Source organism: Rhinopithecus roxellana, chromosome 18, assembly GCF_007565055.1.
Source record: "Rhinopithecus roxellana isolate Shanxi Qingling chromosome 18, ASM756505v1, whole genome shotgun sequence".
NCBI lineage: Eukaryota > Metazoa > Chordata > Mammalia > Primates > Cercopithecidae > Rhinopithecus > Rhinopithecus roxellana.
In genome coordinates, this window is record NC_044566.1 from 97160278 (window position 1) to 97174561 (window position 14284).

General features: G+C 37.8%; 1 protein-coding gene across 1 annotated transcript in view; it reads left to right on the forward strand.

The window, feature by feature from the left end:
* UGGT2 (UDP-glucose glycoprotein glucosyltransferase 2) overlaps positions 1-14284 on the forward strand; it is a 270417-nt gene that overhangs the window by 81253 nt on the left and 174880 nt on the right. Inside the window, exon 12 of the mRNA XM_010358916.2 lies at positions 2616-2766. Coding sequence (XP_010357218.2) covers positions 2616-2766 — 151 coding nt within the window. The remainder of the gene's footprint in view (positions 1-2615; positions 2767-14284) is intronic.

The following is a 14284-nucleotide window of genomic DNA, read 5'->3' on the forward strand; positions in this document are numbered from 1 at the left end:
AAATATGAAGATCACTTTAAAGATAAATCAAATACATGTTTTTGATTGTACAAAACAGCTTTATTCTACCAAAATGAGCAAGCCCAAAGTGTCTTAGATTATCAGAACTGGGAGAAACAGTCAAGATATTTGTTTGGATGAGTGTTAGACCTAGAATTACTTTGCTATTCTAAACGATCTTTTATTGAAGAGTAGATTGATGATTTAGCAGAGAAGTTATTTGGAACTGGACTGAACAACCAGAGACCAGTTAGGAACTGAAGTCAATGTGGGGTATTTCTCCAGAAGAGAGAAATTGACAGGAGGAATTTAAAGTGCTTATGTATGAATGCCAGGTGCTATCTAATTTCTTGTCCGGAAAAAAAAATTACTGAAAATTTTTTAGCTCAGAATTTTGAACAGGACAGAATTAGGAAGTCCTTGCTTCATCAATGGTCACTCGCCCAAAATTAAAGTTGTGGGCCAAACAGAAGTTACTTTTATAGAAAAACATAAAACTACATTAAAATTAATATTTGAAACATTAGATGAACTTAGGAAACATGATACTTTAGTTCAGATATTCAGTTTTAATTCAATTGAGTATACTTTTGTTGAAGTGAAATTATTTGAATTGTTTATTTAAATTCTGTTTTCTTACCAGTTTGGAAATATGTTGGAAAATATATCGGAAAGACTGAGAAGTAGTTTTACCGAACATTTTTTACAATTTTATCTCAAATGGGGCTTTTCTCTTTAGTTACTTGAATTCTTGGACCTAGTATTGGAAAAATAATAACCTACACATAGAAATATACATAGAAAGAGTAGAGAAGTTTTTACATGCTAGCCTGTAAATTTCAGGGGAACAAAAATTACATCTGTGCTCAGGAGCAGTGAAAACAGGTTTAAAGGAAGTAGTGAAATGGTATGTAGATTTTAGAAAGTTTTCTAAGGTAGTGTATGAGGAAATTTTTATGGCAGGAATATTTTCACACAGGATTTAGGAAGGCTGTAGGTTATTAAAAAAGTAAAACTCCCAGCTCCTACGTCTGGTCATTAGTGATTTGCAGAATGTGTGCTACATTTTTATTCCTCATCGATTTGATTACTAGTTAGGGCTAGTATGATTCTCTTAAAAGAGGAAGAGACAATATGTGAGAATATTTATATCTTCTGACATTTTTGAGGATAGCATAATCAAAAAAGTTCTCAGAAAAAGATCAGAGGATGTGGAATAAAATTAATGCAAAGAGGAAGATGAATGAAAGAAAATAAGAAAATGGAAGGAAAATGTCGTATTACAGAGACATTATACATAGAGAAGTTTTATGCAACCGATATGTTGGAATTGTCCAAGTGGGGAAAGAAAAGGAGTAAGGAATTATTTTGTGCTCCCTTCCTGTCTCCTGTCAGTGTTGCATTACTGGGTTGTGAAAAACCAATAACAGCCGGGCGTGGTGGCTCACGCCTGTAATCCCAGCACTTTGGGAGGCCGAGGCGGGCGGATCACGAGGTCAGGAGATCGAGACCATCCTGGCTAACACAGTGAAACCCCGTCTCTACTAAAAATACAAAAAATTAGCCGGGCGTGGTGGCGGGTGCCTGTAGTCCCAGCTACTCAGGAGGCTGAGGCAGGAGAATGGCATGAACCCAGGAAGCGGAGCTTGCAGTGAGCCTAGATTGTGCCACTGCACTCCAGTCTGGGCCACAGAGCGAGACTCTGTCTCAAAAACAAACAAAAAAAAAACAAAAAAGAAAACCAATAACATGTGCCATACATGGCCCAGCCCTTCTTGCTCTGACACTGAGAGTAGTGGGAGGAGCCAGAGCCTCCATGGGTTAGGATTAGATCAGCATTGATTCTATAAAGGCCTACATCTCACCCCAAGGAAGGCTGAGACCGTAGGAACATGTGGTACTGACTGGGGAGAAAGGCAAATAGGACTGACGAAGTACGGAAGCAGGGTCTTATATATCTACATTAGAACATTCTGTTCTAGCCCATTGAAGAGTCCCTTTTATGTTTCTGCCTCTGAATAGTCGCCTCAGGCACAGACTTGATGAAGAATAGTTTAAACATTTAGATTCCCCAATTTGTTGTCAGTGGGGTTATTATTGATGTTGTTGTTTACAGTAATACTTTCTATTATGTTTAAGTACTATCAAATTATATGTAATAAGAAATTTAAATTTGTATTCAAACACGTGAACTTCATGCTTTAATGGGGCTTCCTCTGTATTAGAATTTTATACTCTATGTCTTGTTCGATCTTATGTCATTTTTGTAGTAGGTTTGTGAAAAGAGTGACCTAATTTTTTTTTTCTCATTTTTGGCTTTCTCAGGACTGATCATATCCTCACTACTTTGATAAAGAATACAATAGTCTTTGTTGTGTTATCTTTTATATAATAATAAGCTTTTACTACCACTAAAAAAATTATGTAAGTTTACTCTGGACAACTAATTAGAACTATTTGCCTTATTTCTTAATGAGTTGAATATATTTTTCCTGCTATTAATGAAGATACCAAAAATTCTCGTTTCTAATGCTTTAAGAAATCTGTCAAACTTTAAAAGATTTGTTTTTAATTTGGAAAAATCAAAATAAAACTTTTTTTCTTTGAATATATAGTATTTTGGATATGCTGAAATTAGAAGGAAAAATAATGAATGGCCTTCGCAATCTTGGGATCAATGGGGAAGATATGAGCAAATTTTTAAAATTAAATTCACACATTTGGGAATATACTTATGTATTAGATATTCGACATTCTTCTATAATGGTAAGTGCTTATGCTATTCCTTGTACTAAAACCTGTAGTATACTTAAGGCTTAACATAAAACGAAGTATTGGCAGGCCTGACAATAAATGTCAGCATTTCGGAACAGTTCTCAGTGAAAAGAGAAAGTAAAATTATAGACCCATCTCCTCTCCCACTTGCAGCTTCCTTCTCCTTCTTCATAGTCTCTGTTTTGTCACAAGAATACCTACTCACTCTCATTCAGTGTCCTTTCCAGCTTCAGAGATAACAACAGAATAACCACATGAACAATAATAGCAAGACACCAAATAGTTAAAATCTGAGGTGTATAAAAGTGCTACCTTAACATGATGAAAGTCCTGCCTAAACAATTTACAGTGGCCTCCAAAGGTTCTGGTGTGTGTATTACAGCCCAGGTGATTTTTTGAAAAAAAAAAAAAAAAAAAAAAAAAAAAATCATATCACCCTTTCTTGCTTAAGCAGAGAAGTGGTCTTCAGTATGGCCTATGAGGCTACAGATGGCTGCTCTCACCTTTCATTTCTTAGACTGTGAAACATTCTTTTCACCACTAGCCTTTATCTCATGCTTAGAAAGCACTTTTTCTTTTCTTTATCCAGTTAACTCCTATTCCTTTTTCAAACTTAGGTTGAAAAGCCCTTTCTAAGAGAAACTTTCCTTAACAATCCAGATGATTTTTCAAATCTACACATTGTGTTAGAGAATCCCCGGAGACCACCCTCTAATCCAGTGATTTGCCAGAAGGACTCACAAGACTCAGAAGTTGTTATATTCATGGTTATGGCTTAGTAGAGCAAAATGATGTGAAAAAATTAGCAGGGGTGAAGTACAGCGTAAGCCAGGTATAAGCTTCCAAGAGTTCCTTCCTAGTGGAGTTGTATGCTTAATGTGATATGTGACACTATGTGCAAAGTGCTACATACCAGGGAATCTCACTTGAGCCTGAGTTCAAGATTGTGAGAGACGATCCATCATGTAGACATACAGTGGCTCTCTGTACCTGCCGTCACTGGCTGAAGCTCCAGACTGAGGAAAAGCAGGTGTTTATTATAACTCAGATTGTACAAACTCTCTAGACAAACTGCTGGAACTGCTGCAGCATGGCTTAGGGTCCTAACTGTGCAAAACACTCTTTCTGTCAATCAGAACATTCCAAGAGCTTAATTACCAGGACCCAGTCAAGAGACAGTTGTGTAAACAGACCCCTCTTGGGAATATCCAAGGTGTGAGCAACCCAAGCCTGTTGAGTTAACCCTTTCACACACACACACACACACACATATGTTTAATATGTGATTCTTCATACATGTGCACATGTATGGGTGCATGCACATGTATTAGGCCATTTTTACATTGCTGTAAAGAAATTCCTGAGACTGGGTAATTCATAAAAGAAGTTTAATTGACTTATAGTTCTGCAGGGTTTATAGGAAGCATGGTGCCAACATCTGTTTGGCTTCTGGGGAGGCCTCAGGAAGCTTTTATTCACAGCAGAGGGCAGAGAGGGGGGAGGTATCTCATATGGCAAGAACAGGAGTGAGAGAGAATGTTGGAGGGTAGGTGCCATACATTTAAGCAACCAGGTTTTGCTAGAACTCACATCACAAAGACAACACCAAGACATGAGGGATCTGCCCCCATGACCCAACACGTCCTACCAGGCCCTACCTCTGGCATTGGGGATTACAATTCAACATGAGATTTGGGTGGGGACAAGTATCCAAATTATATCAGCACATATACATATATGTCAGAACTATTAATCCCTTTGTATACTTAGCACAGTTAGAGTTTTACATTTATCCTGTGATGCTGTTATATCTGTTTCTTGTTAGACTATATATAAAGTTCTTGAAGACAGACATTTGTTTCATTTTTTTTCTCTTACCATTATGTCCCTGGTTTTAGTAGGTACGCAATAAATATAAATATTCCCTAAATGAATAGGTGTTTATCAGGAAACAACAAAAAACATCATTTTTAATGATGAAACTCTGGAAGCATTACAATTACAGCATGATCAATATAATTATCCTTATGACTTAATATTATTATAAAAGGAGTAACTATTAGAAATGAGAAAATAAAAGTGTTGCATGACAAGATTGTATAGCTGAAACTCCTCAAAGCTACTATAGTTAATTAAAAGCTTTAATAAAATGGGTTTGAAGTGACATGATAAAGATCAAAAGCTTTTCTTTCAAAATCTATTTGGAAGATAATGATTTATTCACAATAACATAAAAATATAAATACCCTAATAATGACCACTATGAAATAATATATAATCTCACTACCTATTAATAAAAACTAGAATTTAACTGAGGAAGTGTAAATCGGCATATCCTTTAAAAAAGTGATGCCTGGCCAGGCGCGGTGGCTCATGCCTGTAATCCCAGCAGTTTGGGAGGCCGAGGCGGGTGGATCACGAGGTCAGGAGATTGAGACCATGCTGGCCAGCATGGTGAAACTCCATCTCTACTAAAAGCACAAAAATTAGCCGGGTGTGGTGGCACGTGCCTATAGTCCCAGCTACTTGGGAGGCTGAGGCAGGAAAATCACTTGAACCTGAGAGGTGGCGGTTGCAGTGAGCCAAGATCGCGCTACTGCACTCCAGCCTGGGCGACAGAGTGAGACTGTCTCCAAAAAAAAAAAAAAAAAAACAAAAAAAAAGGGCCGAGCGCGGTGGCTCAGGCCTGTAATCCCAGCACTTTGGGAGGATGAGGTGGGCGAATCACAAGGTCAGGAGATCAAGACCATCCTGGCCAAAATGGTGAAACCCTGTCTCTACTGAAAATGCAAAAATTAACTGGGTGTGGTGGTGCGTGCCTGTAGTCCCAGCTACTCAGGAGGCTGAGGCAGTAGAATATGTTGAACCTGGGAGGCAGAGGTTGCAGTGAGCTGAGATGGCACCACTGCACTCCATTCTGGTGACAGAGCAAGACTCCATCTCAAAAAAAAAAAAAAAAGGTTATGCCTGTGGTGCCCTTATAATGATACATAGTATCTAGTAATTTCACTACTGGAAACTATCATAAAGAAATAGTGGGGGATGGAAAAAAAACTTTACGCCCAAAGATATGATTATCACTACTTATTTTGAAAACAAAATAGAAATTAGTTATCTGAGAAGTGTTATAAATTTTATATTCACGCAATTGAGTATTACTGACATGAAAATTATGTTTATAAATATGACTTAAGATAATGATTCTGTTAAGTAAAAAATACAGAATTATGTCATGTAAAAATATGGGCAGAATATCAGAAGGAAATATATCAAAATTTAAGGCATTAATGGGTGATGTGATTTAATGGGTAGTTTTAATTTTTTTCATCATGTTCTTCTGTGAATTCCCAACTTTTAACCATGGGTATATATTATTTACATGATCATAAGAAAAGAGTTTTTTGTTTTTTTAAATTGATACACAGTATTTTACATGTTAGATTCATGTGATATTTTCTTACGTATGTAAAATGTGTAATGATCAAATCAGTGTATTTGGGGTATCTGTTACTAGCAGTATTTATCATTTCTATGTATTGGGAACATTTCAAGTCCTTTTTTCTAGCTACTTTGAATTATGTAATATATTGCTGCTAACTATAGTCACCCTACTTTGCTATTGAATAGTAGAATTTATCCCTTCTATCTAACTGTATAGATAACTCTTTATACCTATTGACTAACCTCTCTTCATCAACCCCTCCTGCCAGCACGCCCTTCCCAGCCTCTGGTATCTATCATTCTACTCTAACTCCATGAGGTCAATATTTTTAGTCCCCGCTTATGAGTGAGAACATGGGATATTGGTCTTTCTGTGTCTGGCTTATTTCACTTAACACAGTGACCTCCAGTTTCATCTATGTTGCTGCAAATGACATTTCGTTCTTTTCTATGGCCAAATAATACTCCATTGTGAATATATATCACATATTCTTTATCCATTCATCTGTTGATAGACACTTACATTGATTATATATGTTTGCTATTGTGAATAGTGCTATAATAAACATGCAAGTGCAGGTATCTCTTTGAGATGTTGATTTCCTTTCAATAAATACCTCAAAATGGGATTGCTGGATTGGATGGTAGTTCAGTTTTCAGATTTTTGAGAAATCTCCGTAGTGTTTTCCATTGTGGTTATACTAGCTTACATTCCCAGTAACTGTCTATAAGAGTTTCTTTTTACCACATCCTCGCCAACATCTGCTGTTCTTTTATCTTTTTAATGATAGCCATTCTAACTGGGGTAAAATGATACTCCATGTTGCTTTTATTTACATTTATGTAATAATTAGTGATGTTGGACATTATTTATATACTTGTTGGCCATTTGTATAATTTCTTATGAGAAATGTCTATTCAGATTTTTTGCCCCTTTAAAAATCAGATTGTTTATTTTACTGTTGAGTTGTTCAACTTCCTTGTATATTCTTGATATTAGTTCCTGTAGGATGAATAGTTTGCAGATATTTCTCCCATCAAACAGGCTTGCTCTTCACGCTGTTGATTTTTTTTCCTTTGCTGTGCAGAAGCTTTTTCCCATTTGTCTATTTTTACTTCTGTTGTCTGTGTTTTTGAGGTCTTAGCCATAAAATATTTACCTATTAGACCAGTGTCCAAAAGTGTTTGCCTTATATTTTCTTCTGGCAGTTTTACACTTTGGGGTATGTTTAAGCCTTTAATCCATCTGAGTTGATTTCTGTACATGATAAGTGATGGTGGTGTAGCTTCATTATTCTGCATATGGATATCAAATTTTCCCAGAACCGTGTATTCAAGAGGGTGTCCTTTCCCAAATGTATGTTCTCGGCACCTTTATAAAAAATCAGTTGGCTATAAATACATGAATTTATTTCTGGATTCTCTATTTTCTTCCATTGGTCTGTGTGTCTGTCTTTATATCAATACCATGCTGTTTTGGTTACTGTAACTATATTTTCAGATCAGGTGGTGTGATACATCCAGTTTTGGCTTTGGATATTCAGGCTCTTTTTTGGTTCCATACGAATTTTAGGATTTTTTTTTTCTATCTCTGTGAAAAATGACGATATCTTAATAGAGATTGCATTGAATCTATAGATTGCTTTGGGCAGTATCATCATTTTAATATTTATCTGAACCATGAGTGTGGGATGTTTTTCCATTTGTTTGTGTCTTTTTCAATTTCTTTCAATCAGTGTTTTGTAGTTTTTCTTGTACAGATCTTTTACCTCCTTGGTTAAATTAATTCCTAAGTATTTTTTGCAGCTATTGTAAATGGGAGTACCCTTTTGATTTCTTTTTTGGCTATTTCATTATTGGTGTATAGAAACACTACTGATTTTTTGTGTGCTGATTTTACATACTGCAATTTTATTGAATTTATCAGTTTTGAGAATATCTGGTGGAGTCCTCGGTTTTTCTAGATATACAATCATGTTGTGTGCAAAGAGGGACAGTTTAACTTCCTCTTTTCCAATTTGCATGCGTTTGTTTCTCTTGCCTGATGGCTCTGATTAGGACTTGCAGTACCACATTGAATAGGAGTGGTGAAAGTGGGCATCCTTATCTTGTTGCAGTTCTTAGAACATTTCAGCTTTTCCACAGTGCATGTGATGTTAGCTGTGTGTTTGTCATTTCTAGCCTTTATATTATGCTAAGGTATACTCCTTTGGTGCCTAGTTTGTTTAGAGTTTTTAATCATGAATGAATGTTGAATTTAATCAAATGCTTTTTCTGCATCTATTAATAGGATATGGTTTTTTCCCTTCTATTGATGTGATGTATCACATTTATTGATTTGTGTATATTGAACCATCCTTGCATCTCTGGGGTAAATCCCATTTGATCATGGTGTATTATCTTTTTGATATGCTTTTGGATTTGGCTTGCTAGTATTTTGTTGAGAATTTGTGCATGTGTTCATCAGTGATATGGTTTGGCTGTGTCCCCATCCAAATTTCATCTTGATTTCTCATGTGTTGTGGGAGGGACCCAGTGGGAGGTAACTGAATCATGGAGGCAGTTCTTTCTGTGCTGTTCTCATGATAGTGAGTAAGTCTTATGAGATCTGATGGTTTTATAAGGGAGAATTTCCCTGAGCAAACTCTCTTTTTGCTTGCTGCCATCCATATAAGATGTGACTTGCTTCTCCATGCCTCCCGCCATGATCGTGAGGCCTCCCCAGTCATGTGGAACTGTAAGTCCTTTGAACCCTTTTTCCTGTATAAATTACCCAGTCTCGGGTACGTCTTTATCAGCAGCATGAAAACAGACTAATACAATCAGGAATATTGGCCTGTGGTTTTCCTTTATTGTTGTTTCCTCGTCTGGTTTTGGTATCAGGGTAATGCTGGTTTCATAGAATGTGAGTTAGGGAGAATTCTCTCCTCTTCATTTTTTTGGGAGAATAATTTGAGGAGAATTCGTGTTAGTTCTTTTTTGAAAGTTTGGTAGAATTAGGCAGTAAAGCCATCTAGTCCTGGACTCCTCTTTGTTGGGAGACTTTTTATTACTGATTGATGCTTATTACTCATTATTGGTTTGTTCAGATTTTCTATTTCTTCTTAATTCAGTCTTGGTGTGTTGTATGTGTCCAGGAATTTATCCATTTCCTCTAAGGTTTCCAGTTTGTTAGTGTATAGTTTTCTGTAATAGTCTCTGATTATCTTTCTTGTTTATATTATATCAGTGTGCTTGTTTCTGACTTTTTTGGAGGTCTTCTCTGTCATGGTTAGTCTATCAAGTGGTTTATCTTTTCAAAAAACAAACTTTTCATTTGTTGATCCTTTGTATTTTTTCTTTAGTATCAATTTCATTTAGTTCTGCTCTGATCTTATTTATTTTTTCTGCCAATTTGGGGTTTGTTCTTGCTTTTCTAGTTCCTTCAGATGCATCATTAAATTGTTTATTTGAATCTTTCTCCTTTTTGATATAAGAGCTTATTGCTACAAACTTCGTTATTAGCACTGTCTTTGCTGTATCCCACAGGTTTTAGTATGTTGTGTTTACATTTTCATTTGTTTCAAGACTTTTTTTTTTTATTTCCTTCTTCATGTCTTCCGTGACCCAGTATTTATTCAGGAGCATGTTGTTTAATTTCCATGTGTTTCTGTTGCTTCCAAAGTTTCTCTTGTTATTGATTTGTGGTTTTATTCCATTGTTGGTCTGAAAATACTTGATATAATTTCAATTTCTAAAAATTTCAGACTTGTTTTTGTGTCCTAACATATGGTGTATCCTGGAGGATATTCCATCCACTGGTAAGAAGAATGTGTATTTTGTAGCTATTGGATGAAATATTGGGTAAATTTCTAAAGTCCATTTCATCAAATGTGCATTTTAAATCCAGTGGTTCTTTTCAATTTTCCTTCTAGGTAATGCTGAGAGTAGGGTGTTGAAGGTTCCAACTATTATTGTATTGGAGTCTGTCTCTCTCTTTAGCTGTAATAATGTTTGCATTATATGTGTAGGTACTCCAGTGCTGGGTGCATATATGTTTAGGAATGTTTTACCTTCTTGATGAATTTATCCCTTTATCATTATATAATGACCATCTTTGTCCTTCTGTTTTTGACCTAAAGTTTTATCTGATAAAAGTATAGCTATTCCTGCTTGTTTTTGGTTTCCATTTGCATGGAATATCTTTTTCCATTCCTTTACTTTCAGTTTATATATCTCTTTACAAGTGAGATGAGTTTCTTTTAGGCAGTATATGGATGGGTCATATTTTTTAATCCATTCAGCCAGTCTGTATCTTCTAAGTGTAAAGTTTAATTCATTTACATTCAAGGTTATTATTGATATGTGAGGACTATTTCTGTCATTTTATTAGTTGATTTCTGTTTATTTTGTGTGTTCTCTGTTCCTTTCTCTCTCTCTCTCTCTCTATCTCTCTGTCTCGGTCTCTGTTTTTAACAATCGTGTCTTGTTAGTTTTCTGTATTGATAACATTTGAATCTTTTCTCTGACTTCAGTGGTTTGTTCTACTAGTGGTATTTATGTGTTAGAAAGGTAGATACGATTCTTTTACTTTTGGTTATAGGACTCCTTTAAGCATTTCTTGCAGGGCTGGTCTAGTGGTGAGGAATTCCCTCAGCTTTTGCTTGTCTGGGAAATACTTTATTTCTCCTTCATTTATGAAGGATAACTTTGCTGGGTATAGTATCCTCAACTGGCAGGCATTTCTTACAGGACTTTAAATATATCATGCGATTTTCTCCTGGCCTGTAAGGTTTCTGTGGAGAAATCTGCTGTTAATCTGAGGGATGTTCCCACCAGATACTTTTCACTTGCTGTTTATAGAAATCTCTCTTTTTCTTTAACTTTTGACATGGACAAAACCTTTTGGAATTGTATCTATTTGGGAATCTCTGTGCCTCCTGTATCTGGATGTCTGAGTCTCATTAGACTTGGGAAGTCTTTATCTGTTATTTCATTAAATAGGTTTTCTAATACTTTTTAAAAATCTTCTGGGACAGCAAAATTCAAATATTTGATCACTTTGTGGTATCTTCTACGTCACATAGGCTTTGCTTGTTCTTTTTGTGTGTGTATTTTTATTTGACTGGGATATTTCAAAAGTCTTGTCTTAAAATTCTGAGATTCTTTCTTCTACTTGATCTAGTTCACTGTTGAAGCATTTCAATACATTTTACATTTCATTCAGTGAATTTTCTATTTGGTTCTGGTAAATTTCTCACTTCCTGAATTGTTTTTCTGATTTTTTTTGTATTGTTTTAAAGTATTATCTTATAGTTCTCTGAGCTTAATTTCAATATTTTGAATTGTTTTTCTGGGATTTCATAAATATCTTCTAGATTGGGATCTGTTGCTGGAGAATTATTGTGTTCCTTTGGAGGCTGCTTGTTTATGTTCCTGTGTCCTTACGTTGGCATCTATGCATCTGTTGTAACAGTTACTTATTCCATTTTTTAAAATTTCCATTGTTAGGGGAAGACTTTTTCCTGACCATATATCTATGGTGTTGGTTACATAGGACACTTTTTGGCATTGATTCTGAATATGCGAAGTAGGGTAATCTCTGTATAATTTCTTCATCTGCAAAGAGCATCAGTGGTGTCTCTGTTTCCTAGGTGGCTTATAGCACAGTTGCTAGTGGAGGCTGTGATGAAGTTTTGCTGAAATGTGGGACACCAGTTGGGCCAGACTTAGGGCCCTACAGGTGGCAATGGTGGGCTGAGCCTTGGCCCCCAGGGTAGTGTACACTGGCACCAGCGTTAAGCAGGTGCAGGGAGGTTGATTCTTGGGCCTCTAGATGACTTGCTTGGGTGCTGGGAATGACAGTGGTAGGTAGGTTCTTGAGCACCTGTGCAGTGGTTGTGGCGTGGACAATGGCAGTATCAGTGGTGGGACAATTCTCTAGGACCTAAGGGTTCATGCCGCTGTTGGCCGCAGCTGTGATGGGCTGGGTCAGCCATTGCCCAGGCCCTGACGTGATGGTAGTGGCAGGTTGGGTGGGCATGACACTGGGAGGTGTGCTTAGATGCCAATGGTAATGGATTGGGCTGGGTGATCCCCAGGTCCCTGGACAGTATGCTCAGGTACTGGGGGTGATAGAACCAGGCAAGATGGTTCTTAGGCCCCATGTTGTTACATTCAGGCTCTGGCTATGGTTGGTGGGCAGCCGGGGAGCGGGATGATCCACCAGCAACAGGTGGAATGCTCAGGTAGAGGCAGCAGCAGCTGTGCTGTTGTTCTGCTGCTGGGGAGGGTGGAGTCACTTTCAGTAGGAGCAATTGGAGGCAGGTGGCTGGGGCATGCTTTGCTCATCCTATGTCCCCACCTTCCCCGCAAAACACGCACACACACACGTACACACAGTTTGCAGCAAATGGAATTTGTCCTTAGGTGCATGAAAAAGTGTGAATGTCCCTCTGCTGGGGAGGCAGTATGACTGCCAGTGGCTTCTGCCTTGGCTCTAGCAGGGAATGTCAGTGGGACCCCAGAGATATGGAGATGCAGGGATTGTTAGGCCCCAGGGCAGGACACAGTCTGTGGGAGCTGGGCTCTCAAAATGATGTCATACTGCAGTGGCTTAGAACTCAGGGGTTTGTGGGACTGGGTATGAGCTCCCTCTCTGGATCAGTGGCATTGTGCAATCTCCAGGTAGCTCCCTCTGATAGTCTCCGAGCTCATAAGGGTCAAGGGGCTTTTCCATGGTTAGGATGGTAGGAGTCCGTAGTGGAAATGTGGACTGCTGTGGGTCTCTCACACTTTCCTTGCATTAGGGAACCTCTCTAGGCTTCCAGCCAATCCCAGCCTAGCAGTCTGCCTTATTTCCCTCTCCTTTCTTGCTTTTGGTTTTTCCTGTCACTTCTCTGGTGAATTCCAGTGTTCTCCCTTAGATGATCTATTCGAAGTATAATTATCTGCTTCCTATATTGGTTCCTCTCCATGGAAGAGGCAAGCAGCACATACATCTATTCAGCCATCTTGAAGCCCCTTCTAAAAAAAGAAAGAAGTTTTTAAGTGGAAAAAAATCTCTGAAATTTTTGCTAGTTGTTTTATATACAAATGTAAGGGATTCCCTCTGAAGTATTCAGTTATTATAGTTAATTTTGTCTTACCTGGAAAACCTTCCTGCTTATAAATTTATCTGCCTTGGGCCGAGCATGGTGGCTCACGCCTGTAATCCCAGCACTTTGGGAGGTCGAGGAGGGTGGATCAAGAGGTCAGGAGATGGAGACCCTCCTGGCTAACATGGTGAAACCCCGTCTCTACTAAAAATACAAAAAAGTAGCCAGGCGTGGTGGCAGGCACCTGTAGTCCCAGCTACTCCGGAGGCTGAGGCAGGAGAATGGCATGAACCCGGGAGGCGGAGCTTGCAGTGAGCCGAGGTCACGCCACTGCACTCCAGCCTGGGCGACAGAGCAAGACTCCATCTTAAAAAAAAAAAAAAAAAAAAAAGATGGTGTGCCTTCTCAGAGCCAAAGGACTATAGCAGCCCCAAGGAAACGCCATATTCCCTGAACATCAGAAACCTCAGATTCAGGATAAATAACAAATTACTAATTAGTTATCATTTGTGTTTTCTAGAACACGAAGTAACTTGTTATAGATGTTTGTTACTATTTTCTACCACTCTATAGACCGTATTCTTTCATTGGCTAGATTTTACTTTTACTTTGTCTTTGATCTCAATAGCAGATGTCTTTTCTAAAAATGTTATGTGAGAAAAGCTAATGACCTTGTAAGTAATCTTAATACTTTTGTCTGATATTTAAGAATTTGTGTTTTTTAGCTTTTGTAGAAAAGAATGCTGAGAGTCACACAGAAAATTAGGGCAGTAATTGTCAAGGCTATTCTAGACATAGTAAACAGACCTGTAAAGAAACCTTCCAATTCTCTTTGTAAAATTATATCCTAGCTCGCTTCTGAGGTTGGCAGTGAAGGACAGTCACTCTGTGTGTGGAGGAGCAGTTGGACTTTCAAGCCCTTATGTTGCTCCCGTTGTCCCCACACTGTTCAGAGTCTCGTTTCCCTGAGTTGTCTCTCAGATTCTGGCAGG